The sequence below is a fragment of the Phoxinus phoxinus genome (assembly GCF_949152265.1).
Source record: "Phoxinus phoxinus genome assembly, chromosome: 15".
NCBI lineage: Eukaryota > Metazoa > Chordata > Actinopteri > Cypriniformes > Leuciscidae > Phoxinus > Phoxinus phoxinus.
In genome coordinates, this window is record NC_136890.1 from 32903492 (window position 1) to 32925516 (window position 22025).

General features: G+C 37.5%; 1 protein-coding gene across 2 annotated transcripts in view; it reads right to left on the reverse strand.

The window, feature by feature from the left end:
* gle1 (GLE1 RNA export mediator) overlaps positions 1-21862 on the reverse strand; it is a 27260-nt gene extending 5398 nt beyond the window's left edge. Inside the window, exons 1-12 of one of the 2 annotated variants that reach the window (XM_079636545.1) lie at positions 21620-21862; positions 19213-19455; positions 16205-16363; positions 14418-14566; positions 12958-13018; positions 10229-10483; positions 9173-9401; positions 8918-9030; positions 8753-8822; positions 6312-6454; positions 6047-6237; positions 1655-1784 (exon numbers count right to left, since the gene is read on the reverse strand). In XM_079636545.1, the coding sequence (XP_079492671.1) occupies positions 1655-1784; positions 6047-6237; positions 6312-6454; positions 8753-8822; positions 8918-9030; positions 9173-9401; positions 10229-10483; positions 12958-13018; positions 14418-14566; positions 16205-16363; positions 19213-19455; positions 21620-21718 (1842 nt within the window). In that variant the 5' untranslated portion in view covers positions 21719-21862. The remainder of the gene's footprint in view (positions 1-1654; positions 1785-6046; positions 6238-6311; positions 6455-8752; positions 8823-8917; positions 9031-9172; positions 9402-10228; positions 10484-12957; positions 13019-14417; positions 14567-16204; positions 16364-19212; positions 19456-21619) is intronic. The other variant, XM_079636546.1, reaches the window with a different exon arrangement.
* Positions 21863-22025: the final 163 nt, after the last annotated feature.

Consider the following 22025-nt stretch of genomic DNA (forward strand, 5'->3'; position numbering starts at 1 on the left):
AGACTTGTGTGGTTGGGTGCACCAATAATATTTGTAAAATAATACACAGTATTTTTACTTTAAATACATTTCCATGTATTTATGCCCATCTCTGCCTGCTATCATCATCTATATCTTGCTGTTATGGAAATATCATGAATTACAGATGGATGATGCTATTGAAAGCTAAATCAGGCTAGTTGTATGGCTGGAATACTACTATATATTAAGAGTATATAAAATATAAAGACATAATATATACATTTAAAGATGTTTACTTCTTAAAACCAAAGTAAAATCATTCACTGGCTCGATGAGGTACGAGTAAATGTCCGGGTAAGACACTTCTGGCCACTGGGTGGGGTTGTTAGACCAATCTGACGCTGGTAGAATGTTTTTAAGTTGCCCAAATTAAGTTTATAAATTTATCGTTCAAGCTCTATGAAAGGCAGGGTGGACATATTACTCTACATATTTCATCTAAGTGATTTCTGAAGTTATACACGTCTGCCGGCTGTGTACGGACGTTGCTTTGTGCCGCTATTTTGTATTGAAGTCTATGGGAAGTCTGGTTTGTTTTCCCCTAAAAAGGGTGGTTACGAAATTGATAGTTAAGTTCCCGGATGTGCCGGTTTTATGTATATGAAAATCTGGAATCTGAGGGAGCAAAAAAATCTAAACATTGAGGAAATCTCCTTTAAAGTTGTGTATTTATGTTCACGATTGTGCTGCATTCACTCACAAAAATACATGTTTTATATATTTACAGTAGGAAATTTACTAAATATCTTCATGGAACATGATCTTAATATCCTAATGATTTTTGGCATAAAAGAAAAATCAATAATTTTGACCCATACAATGTATAGTTGCTATTGCCACAGATATACCCGTGCGGCTCCAGACTGGTGAAGTGATCCAGGGTCACATGACAGTCGCATCCAGAATTATTCTCCATGTTAACCATATAAAGCATATTCATATTTCTAAAGCCTCTAAATAATCAACTTTACTGATAAACGAGTCGTCTGATTGATAGATAAGACTTTTTTTAAGCAAATAAATGTATTTTATTATAATTGTACAAACTCTTACTGGACTGAAGCAACTTGGGTTTAATTTATTATCCATACACAATTTATTAGAAAAATCACGAGTATCAAATATGATCGAGGAAAGTTTATTAGTTCATCTCTCAATCATCATTGTATTGCATTGCATTATACGTTTTAAACATACAGAGCTTTGATCATTAAACTAAAAAATGTAAATATATTCTTATGAATACATATTATTGGCAGATATATTAATATGCATTTTATATAAGTATTTGCTATACTGATATAAAGATAACATTGATTTACACTACAAGCATCATATTTCATCTTATGTTTTGGCCATATAAATATCATTATAAGTGCCAAATTGCATATTTTTGCTCAGTTTGGGCCTCTGAATAAATAATATTCTCACTACATCGTAATATACGAGCCATAAAACCCTGATGTATCAAATATGATACTCAAGTCAACAAAAAATACATATGCAGACTTAAAAAAAATATGTGTCTGAAGGTTCAATAAACTGCTCCATTTGAAAAAATAAATAAATTTCTGACTATTATTTGATAATTGACGCTTTAGAGGATTAATGCATGTAAATGAACATCACTAACCCCTTGTTTGCCAGTGTAAGGCCATCTCATCTGGATTATTGCCGCATAGAGACGAATCATTCCTGACATTCTCTTCAGGAAGCTGTCCTGCCCTTCCACTTTGGAGTCATCCACACGATATCCCAGAATCCTGATGGGCAAGGTACATTCATAATGCTTAACACCTCAAAAAATATTAAGACTTAGATATTATATATACAATTTCCATCCACTGTCCACCTTAATATGATGCATATTTGTCAGTCATACAAAAATTAAACCGGTCAGATTTCTGTAATATTTTCAATTGATTTAATCAAACACATAATATTGCATGTTCAACAGTTAATATTTTTAAAGTGAATAAATGTAATTGTTTTCCACAATGAACTGATTTATGCTGATTCTGAGCTATACAAATAAATGCATTTTGAAAACATGATTATTTAAATAAAATGCAAAGAGTTAATAATACACTATGTCATGTCATTTGTGAGTGCAGAAATGAACAATTTCTTACTCGTTTCATTTATGCATTACTGAAAAATATGCATCATTAGTTTGTTGAAACTGTGTGATCCAAAAATCAACAAAGACATTTGTTGTCCTCTTCCAACCCCCTCTTTTTTACCAAAAGGGCCATTTGTGATTCCTGAAAGCTTATGAGGTGCCGATGGTGATCAAGATCTGCTAATTATCACAGCGTTTGAACAGTGGGGGGGGGGGGGAGCTGTAATCTGCTGATTGGTCGATTTGAATGTCTTTAAAACACCAGGTGTAAATGGGTATGTGTCTCCCTCATCTACTTGTGATTCGAGACAAAAACGCATCTAAATACCAGGTGTAAACGGCCTAGACATTGCTCTCAAGGGTCAGGATGTTGTTCACTAACAGTATATCGCTCGTAAAGCATTTAAAATGTCTTTTTACACATAAGCAAAGAACGAAATAAAAGCTGTGATTATACCGGGGTCTTTAGTCATTCGGCCTGAGCCACTGTAGTGAAACCACCATTACAATATGCAACTCAAATACAGGAATCAAAGTTTAAAGGAACACGCCAACTTTTTGGGACTTTAGCTTATTCCCCGTATCCCCCAGAGTTAGATAAGTCCATACACACCCTTCTCATCTCCATGCGTGCCGTAACTCTGTCTGACGCACCCACCACTAGCCTAGCTTAGCACAAAGACTGGAGGTAAACGGCTCCAGCTAGCATACAGCTCCCAATAAGTGACAAAATAACGCCAACATTTTCCTATTTACATGTTGTGGTTTGTATAGTCACAGCGTGTACAAATAACAAGGTCACATGAGAGACAGCCATCTTCACTCCGCAGAAGTAGCAGTGCGTAGCCTTCTGAGAATATAGTTCCCAGTATGTATACGGTTAGAAGATGGCTGTGTCTCATGTGACCTTGTTATTTGTACACGCTGTGACTATACAAACCACAACATGTAAATAGGAAAATGTTGGCGTTATTTTGTCACTTATTAGGAGTAGTATGCTAGCTGGAGCCGTTTACCTCCAGTCTTTGTGCTAAGCTAGGCTAGCGGCGGGTGCGTCAGACAGAGTTACGGCACGCATGGAGATGAGAAGGGTGTGTATGGACTTATCTAACTCTGGGGGATACGGGGAATAAGCTAAAGTTAGGGCTGTAGTCCAGAACACCTTTGTCGAATCCAAGTCAAGACCAAGTCTAAAGAATTTTGATTCCAAGACAAGACCGAGTCCAAAAAGGTTCGATCGAGTTCAGGACATGAAAAAAAAGTCTTATGCATGACATTATCAAGACAATCATTTTGGGTTATTATTGTTGATCTAAAAGGAAAAACAGTGTCACAACACCCAGGATTTTTAAGTATAGACATTCCCCTTGATATCATATAATCTTCTAATCTAAAGAAAACAGAATGATGACATATGGTCATACCTCATAAGCATGAGCATTTGAGCAACTAAATGACAATATAGCTTTACTCAAGTAAAATATATCTGAGATAACTTCTTCACGTTAAACCAAACTTTTATTTTGACGGGTTTCTGAGTGTATCTGACGATGAAATGCTGCAGATGAACGTGTACTTGAACTACAATCTGCGGAGGTTTCTGCGAAGTCTGCGGGTGCATACTACAATAATACGTTACTGGGAACAGAATAAAGACACCTGGACTCGGTCGAGACCGAAAGCCATATTTGGCAAGACCAGTGGCCGTGGCCGAGACCGAGACAAGTCCAAATACCAGCGAGTCGAGTACTACAGCCCTGGCTAAAGTCCCAAGAAGTCGGCGTGTTCCTTTAGGGTTTGGCTGTCTTCATACAGGAACCGTTCTTGTATTTTAAAGGGGGAAAAAAGGAGTGTATGATGCATGGACAAACAACTAAACACCAGTGCAGAAGCAAAAACACATTGGCCCTCCTTTATGAAAAGTGCGTACACCAAATTTCCAGCGTACACCCAAAACCACGGTAACTTTGCGATTTATCAATATGGACGTTGGCGTACGGCACGCTCCAATCCTACGCCAGCTCAGGAGGTGGTGTCCATGTACGCACGTTTTGAGTTGGTGCTGAAATGCGCAGAAAAACAATTCCTAACACCACAAAACGCACTGACAAACTAAAGATATGATATATTATGACCCACTGTAAAACAACAACAACATAGAAATTATAAACTTCAGTGTTTATTTTTGTGAGTTGAGCCCGGCAGGTGCGCACGGACTGGGTTCAGTAATGAAAGGCTTTCAATGACCAAAAAATAATTCAGACAGACAAAATAATTAAAATGACATTCTTCTTCTTTTAAATAATAATAATAATACAAATAATAATAATAACAAAGACATTCTTCTTCTAAATAACAATAAGCGTCATTAATAATCAAAATCATAATACTAATAAGAAGAATATTACAAATTGTCATGCAATTATTCACATCATCATCACTATTGTACACCCCACACTCAAAAAAATGAACTAGGAAGGTTGTACACTTTACATAATATATTTATATTTAGTTTACTTATAATAATTGTGTTTGTTGACTTGAAATGTTTTTTTCTATTAAGGTCCACGTAATTATGTCTCATCTTAACAGTACAAAATCCTAACGTGTTGTCTAAACACAAACCATTTTTGTTGAGTAAAAAATTCGTACATCCAGAGGGTGGCGGTATAGTGCGACGCCAACTGCCATTTTGCCCTAACTTAATTTGATTGTGTTCAATCTGCTTAAATATAAAATTTAAGTTTACTTAATCCGTTTGTGTTGGATTACATGAATGATTTGTGTTGCATTAACTGAAACTGGGCGGTGCTTGTTAGTTCCCAGAATGCTTTGCATATGGTTAAATTAAGAGAGAATAAATGTTCAAATTAAGTGTTATTTTATGTTTTTTTGAGAAAATTAGAAAAGGGGAAGACTTGATAGTGTGTAATTGTGTTTAATGTTCAATTACATTGGAATTATTAGAACCTTTTAAATTACAGTGGGTTACCATTGTGGAGAAGAGTGGAGCATTTTGTTTGGCTGTGGACTGATTCAGTTACGTTAAACTGCTTTGGTTGAAGGAGTATGTAAATCTTAGCATTTACTAACATGTGCTACTGCTAGCAAATAGGTAGCTATAGTCTATCGATTTAATTATGTGTCACTAAAATAAATGAAATATTAATGGATGATTGAAAATCAAAAACACTTGAATCATGTAGCATCATGTCAGAAAACCTTAAAATTAGGGCTATTAAATTAAGCTGTGCCAAACCATATTAAATAAGTTGAATCAACCTTAATAAATTAAGTTGACCCAACGTAAGTACATTAAATTGGAATAACAGAATTGCATAATGCTGAAATAAAGCAAGTTAATCATGTGGAAATCCTTTCCATGATTTTTTTATGTTCATTCAAAGAGTAATTTTTTTGAGTGCATTACATGTGACGTCATGCGAAATTCAACGCTAGTTTCAAAACACGTGCTGTAAAATAATGCATTGTTGTGATAGGTAATTTGCTCAACCAACCAGCGATTTAAACTGGATTTCCACCGGAGAAGTTTCTCCTCTTTGCCGTCTTCCGTGTGTCCATGGCGTAAAATGAGGGCGTGGCGGAGGCGGAGACGTGAATATATAGGGGCGTGTTAATCTAATGACGATCGTTTTCAGCCGCGGCATTTATCAAGAGGCAGGTATTGCGTACACCTGAATTTCAAAGGTACGCACAGCTTCATAAATCAGGCGGTGAGAGGAGTGTAAGCATAATCTTACGCCAACATATACGCCCGTTTCGACGCAAGATTGATAAATGAGGGCCATTCTGTGTGAACGGCCCCTTCATTTTATTGTAAAACGTTTTTAGCCACAAGTTTCTCTCGTACAGTAGATCCAGGTGATCAAGCAATACTCTTACCTCTGGTAATCCTCCACAGATGTGCCACGCTCCATCGGCGGGTAGTGTGGCACAGCATACGGGCACTTCTTGTGGAGGTGGGCGAGGATAAGGTCTCCAATTTTAGGATGCATTTCCATTATTCCTGACGCCACAGCGGCGATGGGGAACGCCGCCGAATGATTGGACGCCACCTCCTCTTCTCCTTGTTTCTGCAAATGCATTAATACAATCAACTTTATTTGCCTTCATTTTATGCCCTCGTTTATGTAAAAACCTGCCTTACCACAAACTTTTCTGCCAGTCTATAACTGACAAACTCCAGACCCTGCGGATGCTGCGACGTCGACACACTCTTTCCAGCCGACGTCACTGGACGTCCCGACAACAGCTTATCGATCTTCTCAAAGGCCTCCTTCAGCGGCGAACCTACGTACATGCAAACCACATTTAAGTAAGCAATAAGGTACGAGAGGCTGTGCTGTGTCGACTTATTCACGATACAGCACTTGTCTCGAGTACCTTATTGATTTTATAAAACGGTTACCACACAATACAACTATTAAAGCCGAAAAATATGTATCTATGCAACTTTCTTGAAGTAAAATCACTAAAAGCCTTCCTTCCGCTGGAAAAAATAGTCCCTGACCGTAAACAGCAACAGAAGTTACATACATTACTTCGCCAATAGATGGAGACAAAGACTGTCTTTATGAGTGAGTCAGTCAGTAGAGAAGACTTTTAGAGAAAGGACTCAAACTTGTGATCACGGAGAAGGAAGACGTTCTGACAGATGACTACGGGCACGAGAAACCCCTTAAAGGACAAGTTCGGTATTTTACACTTAAAGCCCTGTTTACAGATCGTATCTGATGAAATCGAACGGTTAAGATTAAAATTTGGACACATGCTCCTGTCCCGAGAATTTTAGTTTTATTTAGCGTTTGTGGACCTATTTTGCCAAACGCGTCACACCCAGATTCTTCCGTTGAGAGCTTGAATAATAGACACCAGTTGGTGGCGATAATGCACCTTTGCCGATTGCAAGCAAACCGCTGGCATTTCATTTAATACACAGAAGAAGCAGAAGAAGAAGCGGCGGAGTAATACCGCACCTCACACAGCACATTCAATACACGTCAATGGAGTTGGACAAACACTAAGTTAAAACCTGTTGGAAAGCATCTTTTTCAGCGTTTTTTTTGGGACCGTATCAGTGAACACCCCTGACCACTCGGTGAGTTTCACGTCTTTGTAAACGAAAGTTTAATGTGTTTTAGGAAGGAATCTTCCAGTGGCCATAGACAACCATTGTGTGGGGGTGGGGGGGAAGCGAAAAAAACCCAAAATTCTCGGGACTAGAACATGTGTCAAAATTTTAAACTTAACCGTTCTATTTCATCAGATACGATCTGTAAATAGGGCTTTAAGTGTAAAATACCGAACTTGTCCTTTAACTGTTAAAAGAACAAGATATCGCAGCGGACATTCAAACGCATTTTTTATTATTATGAATATTAAGGACTGACCTGAAGGAAAATGCTATATCTACTGTAAATACACTCGCTTACTCGATCTCTCACAATACTCTACTATAGCTTCAATTAACAATATCGATGAGATCAAACATGTGTTTGCGTTGCTAAGAGCGGTTGCTAGGGGTGTTGTGTAGTGATACAGAACCGTTGGGTGAAGCGGTCATAGCCGTGCTTTATCGTGAATACGGTAAAACACAGCTATTGACCAATCAGAATCAAGGATTGGAACCAACCGTTTTATAAAGAAAAGTAACAGGTGTAGTTTATAAAATATTAAGTGGAAATAGCAAACAAATGATTTTGGTTTTCCTTGAAAATAACTGCACACTTTCAGAACATTCGTCAATCAGATTCGAGCATTCAAAAGCCCAGTAGAATAATTAGCGCTTAACATTCTCAGTTTGCACATTTTAACTGCGTATTTCAACGTGGATAAGATACAATAGATAAACATGTCAGCTGTGTGGATGCTAGAGCTGCGATCTCTCGTTTTAATTTATTTTCAGGCAGATGAACCAATATCGATTCTTTACTCTTTACACGGCATTGACCGAATTTTCCGGCTTTCACTGTTATACACTAGGGGGCGCTATGACATCTTCTGAAAGAGTACCGAAGCTACAAACATGCAAAAAAAGAAGCAGAAACAAGCGATAAGAACATTGCTTGTGCACATTGTAGTCACATTTTTGGTTCAAAATGTTGCTTTTTTCATGAAACTCGCCCACATTCAAGTGTTGATAAAAAAACTAATGCATGAAGCTAGAATTAGATGGGTTTGTTTAAAAGCAGAGTCTTCTTTCTTTTGACATATTGCACGTTCAGATATTCACACAACTAAATATTCTGGGGGAAACGCTGGCGGCGGCTGGGAACTTAAAAACAAAAAATGTTGGTGGTGAAAGAGTTCAATCTCAAAATATCGATCTTAGTATATAATGTTTTCAGTTGATGTATGAACAAAACTTCACTAAACGCTTTTTGTATTGTAACCTGCCATCCAATAGAAACATATTATATAATTAAAAAGAGAAAAACTGCCTTGTGTGCAATTTAAATGTTTGTATACAACTCAATGTTGATTATTAAATCAATTTGATTAATAAATAAACATTATTTTCAGCTAAATGAAAACTTTTGGTTTTGGTGTTTCAGTAAAAAAAAAAAAAATTTGTGTGTCATTGCTCACCTGAGCTGTTAGCGATCTGGCTCACAGGTGTGGTTGCAGCCTTTTGGAGCTCCATTTTTAATTTCTTCATCTGCACACATTCATAATATAAAACCCAGAAGGGGAAGTTAGTTATTCAGAACAACAGCATACAGTATCCAATGAATTGCTCCCCGGGTGTCTGACCTGCGTGTCCTTGGCTTTGCTGAGGTCTTCAGAAGCCTGAGCACACTGATTGGCCGAATCCTGCAGCGCGTTGTACCATTTTAAAGTGCTGCCATCTGCTCCTGTCTGCAAACCTGCAGAGGAGATGAGAAACAAGGCACATTTATTTTGTATAGTACTTTTCACAATACACAACTAGATATACAGAAAGTCATACTGTTATGCCTTATAAAATCATAATAAATCATATAGACGTTTACATGCATGCTCCCTCACCTTCTCTTTTGGTTTTCTCTATAGTGGACCGCGCTGCATTTTTCTTTTGCTCCTCTTGCTGGGCTTTCAGCTCGTTCTGCCTCTTCTTCTCCTCCTCCTCTTCCTCCTGGTCTCTCTTCTTCCTCTCAGCAGCCTGTGTCACCTCTTCCTGCAGGCCTCGGACCAATGACCTCATTTCCTGTAGCGCTCGCTCCGCCACAGTCAAATCCTCCACGCTCAGAAACTGACCCTGAGAACAATTTACATGTTACATTAATGCATTTAGCAGACACTTTTATCCAAAGCGACTGGAATTGCATGTAAGACATGCATATGAGCGGCATTGTTGGGGGTAACTCATTAAAAAGTAACTTGAGTTACATAATCAGATTACTTTTTCAAGTAACTAGTAAAGTAACGCATTACTTTCTCAATTTACAACAAAATATAAGTAACGCTAATTACTTTTTCAGATTTATTGACTGACAGCTCTCGTCCCCATGTTGAGAGAAATAAAGTAAGGTGGTGTTGTGGAGGTGTTGTGTGTGTGTGTGTGTGTGAGATGGGTTGGTTTAGGGATAGGGGCAGTGTAAGTGTGTGTGTGTGTGTGTGTGTGTGTGTGTGATGGGCAGGTTTAGGGATAGGGGCAGTGTAAGTGTGTGTGTGTGTGTGTGTGATGGGCAGGTTTAGGGATAGGGGCAGTGTAAGTGTGTGTGTGTGTGTGTGTGTGTGTGTGTGTGTGTGTGTGTGTGTGATTGGCAGGTTTAGGGATGGGGGCAGTGTAAGGGAATAGAATATACAGTTTTTACAGTATAAAAACCATTACGCCTATGGAGAGTCCTCACAAGTATAGCAAAACAAACTTGTGTGTGTGTGTGTGTGTTTCACATTAAGTAAAAAAATTCACATTAGCGATTTTTCATGCGAACCGTGCCCCGTTCTGAACTAAACTGCCAATGTGAAAGCGCCCTAAGTAACACAACTAGTTACTTTTTGGGGGAGTAACGCAATATTGTAATACATTACTTTTAAAAAGTAACTTTCCCCAACCCTGATTAGCGGTGTATGTCGACTCACGTCTGCAGAGGCCGGCACCACCTCGGACACCTGCGAGCAGAGCTGGTTGCCACGGGTGATGTAGGGGGCGTGGTCAAGGGCGGAGTCTGTGTGTGTGGATGGGCGTGGCTGTAAGAGCTGGTTGAGTTGTAGCACTTCCTCCTGTATTGCATTAATGGCTCTGTGCCGCTCTCTGCCCTCCACCTGCCGCTGGCGCTCCAGCTCCACCTCACGCAGACGCTGCTGCTCCATCTCACGCAGGCGCAGGTTCAGGATCTGCAACACAAGAAACAAGGTTTTTACCCGACATAGGTCTAATATTCCAGGTATTGCTATTTACTAGGGGTTTAACAATATATCGCAAAACAAAACTGCAACAATATGTATCGTGGATAGTGACAATATGTATGTATAGTTCACCCAAAATAAAATTAGTGGGTCTCATTCATGAAACACGAGCAGAACGAATTCTTGTGTAAATCGTGTGTAAAGTGGTTCTGGCGTAAATTTTCGGATTCATTAAAATGTTCGTATTTTCCAAATGTTAGTTGGTACGAAAGAAATCTACACCTGCTCCCAACCACGTGTAAATAGTGCGTTTAACATCCGAACGTTTTGCTCATTAATAAGGCTGCATTTTAATTCACCTAGGTACATTTACACACAGCATTTTGAAAAAATATTATTAGCCTATATATAGCAATACATATGGTTTTTCTTTTTACTTTTATTATGAGAGCCAGTGAGCATCTGCAAACGGTACACTTTAATAAAATAATTAATTGTTTTCAATAGGGCTGGGCTATATTTTTTCGAAGTGAACTAATTCGTTTTTTGCAGTCGCTTCATGTCGAACCATTTTCTTTTCACTTCTGGGACTGTTCGATTAACAGATGAAACTCCATTAACTGCATCTGTAATATGCTGCCAAGCTTCCTTTTTTTAGGACCTGATACGCCACTATAGGCTACGCTTGAAAATAAAATGTGGCGTTTTTAATGAACTTCTGATAATAAAATTCTGCATCTGAGAAATTGTTCTTTTTCATTCGCTTTTGAGAAGACATGTTGAAATCCTTCGTTTGGTGTCATAATATGATGCCCATATATAGTTGTCAGTCGGATTTAATGGGCGGGATTTATGGTAATTGAGAATGAGCGTGCACGCGCGTACACACACACGTTTCACTATCACATCTGACGTTTACGAAGTATTTGTGAATCAGGAGAAGAGTTTTCGGGAAGGTCTCTTTACGCGCAAATCACTCACATATTTACTCGTATATTTACGAATGTTTCATGAATGAGGCCCAATGTGTGTGAAAAAAAGAGTTTTAGTGTCAGTACTACAATACACTGCTTTATATAATGTATAATAATGCAATGGGGGAATATTTGAGGCTCCTGATAATGCCAAATGTCTGATGTTAACAGTAAAAAGTGAGTGACAGAGTGCAAGCATATTCGTCTAAAATAATTCTGTATTTTCAGCTTCAGAATCATGAATATTTTTTGTCCTGTGCTGTGCATTGGGTTTCCAGCACCAAAGCCTATTCATTTACATACACAATGTAAAATAAAATTTAGCATTTTAATCAACATGTCTTAAATCCCTACTATTTAAGGCCATTGCACACTGAGTCCGAAATTTTCGTATGCATTTTGCATACGTATTCGTAATTCGGTGGCTCTGAATTGTCAAAGCAACATTCAAGCACCATGCAAACTGCTTGTTACGGATACGAAAAACGCAGAAAATCGAACCCGTTTCAATTTTTTTTATGACGGACGAAAGTTTCGGAGGCAGTGTGCAAGCGTGATTGACATAATGTGAGGTCGTATTTATTTTTTAACGTGCGAAAATTTCGGATGCGAATATCGGACTCAGTGTGCAATGGCCTTTACACTTGTCTTTATTTATCATATAAACAAAGCTTTTTTCCTGTTAAAACCTACAGCCAAACCTAACTGATGCAAAATGTTACAGAGATTAACACAGCCAAAATTAAAAGGACATATAGTAAAATATAAGGGGTCAATGCTGCTGGGACAACTATGATATGTTGATTATACTACACTATATATTATAGCTGCTGTTTCTATATCCAGTATAATCTTGATCAACATGTTTGTGCACTGTAAAAAAATAAAAACTTAACTCAACTTGTGTTGCTGGCTGCATTAAATGTTGTATAATCAAACTGGTTGTACAAGTAATTTCAATAATTTTTTTTATTTTTAAAAAAAATCTTGTCTAGAGGAATATCTTATAGGCCTGGTTTCAGGGATAAGGCTTATATATTAAACCAGGATTAGGCCTTAGTTCAATTAGGACATTTAAGTAGCTTTTATAAACATGCATTAGAAAAAAAACATTACTGGTGTGCAGTGAGACAAAACAATGGCACTGATATATTTTAAGATAAGTTAGATAAGAGCTCAATAATGCATTTTAGTCTGGGACTAGGCTTAAACCTAGTCTGTGAAACCGGGGGTTAATGTTTTAAAGTTGAAATGTATGAAATAATTTTGTTAAAGTATATGTTGCTATGACTTATTGATCATATAATTTTAAACTTCTAGTTGCACATTTCTGCTTTTTCACTGGTTTAATCATACTTTTTGTTTATTTGAAAAATGAAGTCTAAATTATTTTCTGTGGTAATGGACATCATGTCACAGAAGATGTTGATAGAGCTTAGCTAACTGAATCTGGAAGATTTCTGTAATATCAAATCCTAATAATCTTACTTTCATTCTGTGTCTGTGTTCCTCTCGCAGCTTCTCTTGCCGGCCGATACTCTCCTGCGTCCTTCCAACACAAAACACCAATTAAATCTAATTCTGTACATGATTCAAACACATTGACTCTAAATGAGAACGAATGCATCACTAGCCGCGTTTCCATTACCCTTCAAATTGCGCAAATTGAAATTGTGAATTGAAAATACGCCCAATGGAAACAAGTCAATTTCGCAAAACCTCCCATTTATTGCAAAAAAAATTTACGCTCGCATGAGGAGGTTTTTCAGGCAATTTGAAAAAGGAATATTTCGCAAAACTGCAATGGAAACAGTTTTAGCGCATTTACAGTCACCTGACGTCGATGGGACAGAAAACGAGACAGAGTTCTGTATTAAATTCATAAAAGACAAAAGTATTACAGGAATAGAGAGCCGAAGTCCCTCCCCGGTGGACCACCATGGGACCTTATTTCGGAAAAATATTGTATGGTAGTCAATGGAGAGAGACAACAAATATTTTGATCTCGTTTGAATTGTGCCTTTAATTACACATATGATGTTTGTCAATTTAAAAGATACATTTTAAAGTCCAGAAAGTCGCAGTTTGATGTAAAACTGTTGAGGTATAAGACTGTGAAAATACGTCATTACAAAGACTACAAACCCAAAAGGCGCACATGTGACGTCATACCTTTTCTCTCAATGAAGGAAGCTAACTCTACTGAAGCTAACTCTACTGAAGCTAACTCTACTGAAGCTAACTCTACTGAAGCTAACTCTACTGAAGCTAACTCTACTGAAGCTAACTCTACTGAAGCTAACTCTACTGAAGCTAACTCTACTGAAGCTAACTCTACTGAAAATAACTACTGAAGCTAACTTTACTGAAGCTAACTTTACTGAAGCTAACTTTACTGAAGCTAACTTTACTGAAGCTAACTCTACTGAAGCTAACTCTACTGAAGCTAACGTCTGTCATGTTTTCTATAGTCTTACGTTATAATCTAACGTTACACCGTGATGCCGGAGTGTGTTGTACCAGACTGCACACACACAAGCAACGGTGACGTATAGTGCGAGACGAGAGATGTAGTTCATCGAGCGATTTTCACATAAAACTAAACGTTACTCTTCTGTTTTATGACAAACTGCGACTTTCTTGACTTTCATAATTATCTTTTAAATTGACAAACATCATATGTGTAATTCAGGGCACAGTTCGGACGGAATAAAAAGATAAGTTGTCTCTCGCCATTGACTACCATACATATTTTTTCCCGAAATAAGGTCCCATGAGCCGAAAGCGGAGGGGCGGGACTTAGGCTCTCTATACTGGATTCTGACCCAAATGCCAATCAAGACCTTGAGTTTTTTATCGACATTTAGAAAGAAAAAAATATCGCAAAAGTTTTGCGCAAATCTGTAATGGATACACGCCTAGTGAGTGACAGATCAGGGGTCACATACTCTTTCTCCATCATATCCCTCATACTCTGGTAATCCTGTCTCTGCTTGAGCTCCATGAACTCCTCGAAGCGCTTGAGCTGCTCAGACTCTCGGTTAGCGACTGTGGCCACCAGCCGCTCCTGTTGCTCCTGTCTGAGGCTCAGCTCCATCTGTGAGAGAAAACACACACACACACACACACCACCATCAGACGCAGTGTCCCAAATCACCCCCTCATTCACTATTCCCTACATTTCTCCACTAATATAGTCCACTGGAAGGAGTGAATGAAAACGAGTGAGTGAATTCGGACACTGAGCGAGCCGCTTTTGCCGTTTAATAATCACTTGAAACTAAGCAAACTGGCAGCTCTAGAAGTAATGAAAAGATTTATCTTGAACTCTGTCATGTATAAACTACTGTCATGATACTATGTATAAATCATCCTTAATTAAAACATTTAATAATCAATTAAAAAGGAATTCATATCAGTTTGGAAAATGGATGGATTGATGATTGAGCTGTGGCGCCATCATCTTGCGGGAAATCATTCGGCACGACTCACAGTGCATTATGGGTATTCTATTGGCCTTGAGCACACATCGGTTGTACAGTCGTTTTTGCGGTGCATTGTGGGATTGAATGAGTGCACCCGATAACATCCACTATGGTTTCGGACACCACTACAAATGGCTGTTCCCTCAAATAGTGCCCGATTTAAGGGTATAGTTCACTTTAAAATGTAAATTCTGTCATCATTTGCTCACTCTCACACCGTGTCCTAACTACACCCGACGCGATAAAATTCCAGCGACAGCAAGTGTGTCTGTCCACACTAGACGCGACGCGACTGTGAGACGCCACACGTCAATCAAAAATCACAGCCATTCAGAACAGCGTGTGGGCGGAGTCTCTCTGTGAAAGCGCACTGCTGGAACGCACTCGCATAGGAAATGGGTAAGGACATAATCAAATCAAGAAGTAACATTATTTAAAATCAAAACATTAACAAAATACACTCATTGACTAATTTTGTTATGAAGTACAGTTGTATGTTTGCATAGAATTCAGTTTGAACGCTATATTATATGCTTTCAAAATCTGAGGTAAATTATCCATTATCGCTTGTGGCACAGTGACCTATTTTTAACTAAAAATAAATAATGTGTACCCATAACCAGTGTAATTTCTTCATATGACAATCAGTTTATTCAATCTTGTTCATAGGGAAATTCATATCCATCCCGTCTGTGTGGGCAGATCTGTCAGCCGCGACGTCGCAGAAATAGGAACCGTTTCTAAATTAGAAACTTCGCGTGTCACCGTCACGTCTGGTTAGGACAAAAACTCTGATTAACATGGAAAAGATACCTTTTATCGCGTGTCGCGGCGTCGCGTGTAGTTAGGACACGGTGTCAGGTCGTTTCAAACCTGTATGAATTTCTTCTGCTGAACACAAAGGAAGATATTTTGAAAAATGTCAGTAACCAAACAGTTGAAGCTTCAAAATATCTTCTTTTGTGTTCAGCAGACGAAACTCATACCGGTTTGAAACAACCTGAGAGTGAGCAAATGATGACAAAATTGTCATTTTTAAGTAAACTATTTCTTTAAGAGTATAGGGGGCGATTTCGGACACAACCCGTGTCTGGTTAGTTATTCCTACATATACACTACTGTTCAAAATATTTGTTAATGTTTTGAATGAAAGAAGTGTCTTATGCTCACCAAGGCTGCATTTATTTGATCAGAAATACAGTAATATTGTGATTTTGTGAGATAGTGCAGAGAGAGAGTGTGTGTTGTACCTTTGCTCTGGCCTTGTGTTTCTGCTCACACATGCGGATACAGCCGGCCATCTGTGTGGCTCTGGGTGACAGGACGGAGATCGACGGGGTGGAGCTGACACTTGCTTCAGGACTGACCACAGGAGCATCCTTTATTTCCTCCGCTTTCTGACATGAAAACTAAACAGAAGCAGCAACTATCAGCATTGCAGAGCTACAATCTTATGAGTCTCAATATGACCAGCACAAAATATTCTTTGACTCAAGCATAAAACAGAAAAATAGATATTTATAAGAAATTATGTTACGCATTAAACTATGAATGTGTAACGGATTATCAAAAATAAAAATAAAAATAAAAAGAGGGTGGGGTCTTGTTTCTATGCATCAGTTATTGGTTGGATGTTGAGATGTGGGCGCCGGCACGACTCACAGTGCATTATGGGTATTCTCTAGCTGCTGAGCGCATAGATATACATAATAAAGGCTAGATGTCTTACGGCGGAGTCTCTAACGTCATCACCCACTGGCCATCTTGTCACAGGCAAGCTTTCTGGCGGGCTCTCTATATATAATATTATAATTATTCATAAGTATGCAGTGTCATAACTACATCTCTGACGTTTATAACAAACCAACCCGTTTGAAAATCGGTAGAAAATTTTGCAAGTTTTGGTCATTTAAAAAGTACATGCACCATTAAAACACAACGTTACGAGTGAACGAGCTGACTGTGACAAGATGGCCGCAAGGCACGGACGTCGACCTCCATTGGCCAGCAGCGCGGACGAGACATCTAGCCTTTATTATGTATATCTATGGGTGAGCGTACATCGGTTGTACACTCGTTATTGCGGTGCATTGTGGGATTGAACGAGTGCACCCGATAACATCCACTATGGTTTCAGACACCACTACAAATGGCTGTCCCCTCAAATAATGCCCGATTTAAAGAAATAAAAAGCTATTTTGGACACAACCAAAGGGTTCAGACAGAGGGTGAAAACAGGTCAATTATAAGAAAATAAAGAGTTTTTTGGTCAATAAATTATGTAAACATATTCTAGTAAACCCCATAAACAAAATGTGAACCTGTAAATAAGCATAATAGGACTATTATTCCACTGTTGTTTCATAGTGTCAACTTTTTCCCCCAATGACAGAAATATTACCACTGGTCTTACAATCTGCATTTAGCATGTGTATTGTTATAATTTGCATCAAAATGCATTTTGTCCCCTGTGACAACAGATTCATTAGCGGTTTCCCCTTGTAAAAATGAGACTTATTTTCATATTTGTGAGTTATATGTGAGAAATATTAACATATGGAGTTCTGGAGAACAAAACAAAACCCTAATTTCAGTTTGGGACTAGTCCAAGTCCAAAGTAGTCGATTGTCGAGTTCACGCGCATGAACATAGGTAGAGCCCTGCACGGGCCTCAAATCTAGGCCCTAGCCCGGCCCGTGTCCGACAGCTCATCAGAATTATCAGCCCGAGTCAGACCCGTGCCCATTTTTTTCTCATTACACAGCGGTAGCCTGCCCTATGGCAAACTAGCTATTTGCAGCCATTAAAATAGGTCAGTTTTGTTAGTTATGTTTCTTTTCATTTCTTTATTAAGTTAAATTAGACAAATGTTCGGATTTATTTATTTTATTTTATTTTTTATGACGACCAAGCAGCTGACAGCGAGTTAAACATGTTTGATCCATTTAGCCTCTCAAATCAACACTTTACTTGGCTACAATAAAATCCATAAAACACCTTAAGCATATCACACAGACAGTTAGTTTAAACGTTTATTATTATTTTCTGCTGCTCACAGTCGCAACAGCGCTCGCAAACGAAATGAGCTATAGCCTACAATCTAAACAAATCAAATAAATGACATTAAATTAAAAACAAACATCTTAGCTCAAAAATCAAGTCTTCTTATTTCCAATAGTTTCCAACAGACTAATGAAAATAAAGTCATTTTCAAACGAAAAACAACAAGACAGCGCCTAACATGGCTAAGAACAGTCTCTTACCGAGCATCGTGAAGAAAGATCACAGCGTAAGGTTTTAATCCAGTCGTACTTTTTTCTTTAACTATTCCAGCCGCGCTGAAGTCACGCTCGCTATACTTCTGCTGCTGGCGGGGACACTATAAACAGAGCGAGCCGGGAAACCTGTGTGCGTGTGTGTGTGCGTGAGCAGACTGTCATGTGTCAGTCATATGTCAGTGCGATAGGTTATAAAACGTCTTTCTATGTTTGTTTTTCCATCGTCAACTTCTCATATTTAATTTTAATACAGGTCTAAAATAGGCTATAAAAAGAAGGATAAGCCTAAAACAGGCCCGCGTGTGAACTATGACGTGAAAATTTGCCCGAAGCTCGGCCCTAGGGGCGTAAATAAGTCGGGGCCCGTCGGGCTCGGGCTGAAATGCAGGGCTCTAATCATAGGTAACTAAACCTATGCGCGTGAACTCGACAATCGACTACTTTGGACTTCGACCGAAAACAGGATGTAAATACAGGTATTTGCGCTGGCTGAAATAACATCATTTTTATTCATATCTTTCACATCTACTACAGTCAGATTCACTCGTGTTCACTCTGAAGGAATCACTCAACATGGCTGGGCACTTGTATGACACATTAAGGATGTTAAGAGGCTAAAAGCAGGTTTATAACGTGCCCATTGAAGTCAACAGGGTGCAATTTTAAAAAGAGGATAACACGGTGAAGGCAACACCGATTTTTGTCGTTGTTTTCTGTATTGACAGCACTCCAAATTTACAAAAAAATGAGCTCAATGTTAAAATTGACCGGAGTTCTCCTTTAAGCTACTATTAGTTGCATTGAGTGCTCAATTAAATTTGGACCCCGGTTCCAGATCATATCACTTTCCAGAGCGATTTGGGAAGTTTGTATTGCAAACTCATGTTACTGTCTCTTTAAGATAAATCGCTTATGTAAGCCTGATAAATAAATGTAAAAGCAAGTCACGCATTTCATGGCTTAATAAGCAAAGACGTCACCTTCTCTTCCTCCTCCTCAGTGAAGATGGAGACCGGAGCTGGAGAGCTGGGGGATAAAACCGGTCTGGGGCTGATGGGAAGCGAACCGCAGGCGGCAGCATCTTCAGAAAGACCAGGACTCGTATCACGAACACACGAGGTCAGAGAGCAGGTCTTGAGCAGCGGTCGAGGACTCATTCTCTTCAGGATCTGTCCTGATAGCGGAGACAGACTGGACACCTCAATACAGCGCGCCAGAACATCCTGCAAAACAACAGAAATCAAGATCACAGGACAAAACGGAAATATAAGAGTCGCTCAATGAGACTTTAGTGGTTGATCATTTACAGGTGAAACTAGAAAAATTTTAATATTGTGCAAGAATTCATTTATTTCAGTAATTAATGCTCCACTAAAAAGAAAAAAGTTTTTTTTTATAAATATATATATATTATCTTACCTGAATTAAATATATTTAATTCAACTTAAAGGTGAAACTAATATATTATATAGACTTATTACACGCAAAGTGAGATATTTCAAGCCTTTATTTGTTATAATTTTGATGATTATGACTTACAGCTTTCAATTCAAAATTAGAATATTGTGAAAAGGTTTTCAAGCCATAATCATCAAAATTATAACAAATAAAGGTTTGAAATATCTCACTTTGCATGTAATGAGTCTATATAATATATTAGGTTCACCTTTAAAGTTGAATTACTGAAATAAATGAACTTTAGCACGGTATTCTAATTTTTCCAGTTTCACCTGTAAATGTAACATTTCATTCCTTTATGAAATATTTCAAGCAACAACTTAATGCTTTATTATAAACTTTTCTCTTGGATGAGCCTGTTCCGTCATGGATATTTTTTTTTTATTATTATTAACTCACAATTCCGACTTTTCTTTTCAGAATGTGAGTTTAATATATCTTGTGATTTTTTTTATTTTGCTAAAAATTGTGAAATAAAAGTTTGCAATTAACTTTTTATTTATTATTCATGTGGCGGAAATAAGTTTTCCATCAGTAAACGCTAAAATGTCAAACAAATGGGTAACACTTTAAAATGAGGTTTCATTAGTTAACTAGAACTAAGAATGAACAACACTTCTACTAATGTTCATTATAATTTCAACATTTATTAATACATTTTATTTATTACTTCAAAAGTTGTATTTCTTAACATTAGTTAACGCACTGTGAACTAACATGAACAAACAATGAACGGCTGGATTTTTTATTAACTAACATTAACATATAGGCTATGAATAAAAAAAGTAATAAATGTATTGCTCATTGTTAGTTTATGTTAGTTAATACATTAACTAATGTGAACATATGAGACCTTATATGTCTGTGTAGAGAGAACGGTGTCGTCTTAGTGGCCCCTAATTTAATAACAAATTATCCTTGCATTGGAAGTGAATCAATCAAAACTAACTTTAGCTGGAAAGTAACATTATTCAAGAACCGCTATAAAGCCAAAACAATCTGTTACCTTAAATTATACGTTTATCTCTGTAAAGCAGCTTTGAAACAATCTACATTGTTAAAAGCGCTGTATAAATGAAGATGACTTGACTTATTGTAAAGCGTTACCAATGTTATCCTTATATCATAGTGAATTATAGTGAATAATGACGTACATTTCTGTTTTTTACTAAATTAAAGGTTTTTAATTCCAGAAAAGTACTGTAAAAAGCTACTACTTATATTAAAAGAGCTTGATAAATTCAGTTTATTATTATTATGTAATCTGACAGACATGCATTTTTGGCTCTTGTAGAGAAAGACCTATAATTTACATCCTTTAGAACAAGTTACTGTGATACAGTATCATATAATAATAACATGGTAAAGTGATAGTATCTAAGAATCATATAATAATAATATCATGGTACAGTAAAAGTATCATATAATAATATCATGGTACAGTGATAGTAGTATCATATTATAATATCATAGTACAGTGATAGTATCATATAATAATATCATGGTACAGTGATAGTAGTATCATATAATAATATCATGGTACAGTGATAGTAGTATCATATTATAATATCATAGTACAGTGATAGTATCATATAATAATATCATAGTACAGTCAGTGATAGTATCATATTATAATAACATGGTACAGTGATAGTAGTATCATATTATAATATCATAGTACAGTGATAGTATCATATAATAATAACACGGTACAGTGATAGTATCATAATATCATGTTATTCTGATATGTTTACCATATTTATGCCATGGTATCATAAATGTAACTTTACTTCACAGAGTAACGTTGCCAAACCATACAAAAAATGTAAGCACCATGGTTCGTTTTTGTTAGTATTAAGTGTGATTAAACCATCATAATGCTAAGATATGAGCTAAATAACACGAATATGAAATTGTCAGCATGTTTACCTCCCCTTTATCCAGCCAGTCTGGGCTGTATTTGAGCTGCCCCTTCGGAGAGTTTTTCAGAGCCACTAAAGTTTCAAAGCGTAGATTTTCAGAAGGCATTTTGGGACATTAGGGAGTGTTTACCCCTCACTGATTTACTTTAAGTGAAGCTATAACTAAAAAAACACCGATGTACCCTGACCAGAGAACGTCCTGACCAAACCGCCGGTGTCACTCACTGCCTTTTTCGCTTCCGCCAACCGATGGCGACTACAAAATAAAAGTCTAGATGAGAAATGAAATACACGTATCGATAATTAACATTAAGCACAAACATATAATACAGACGCGTAAACAGACTAATAACATGATTTTAAAATTATTTAATGATATATTTAATTTTAAGGCCAATATCACTTTAATTCAC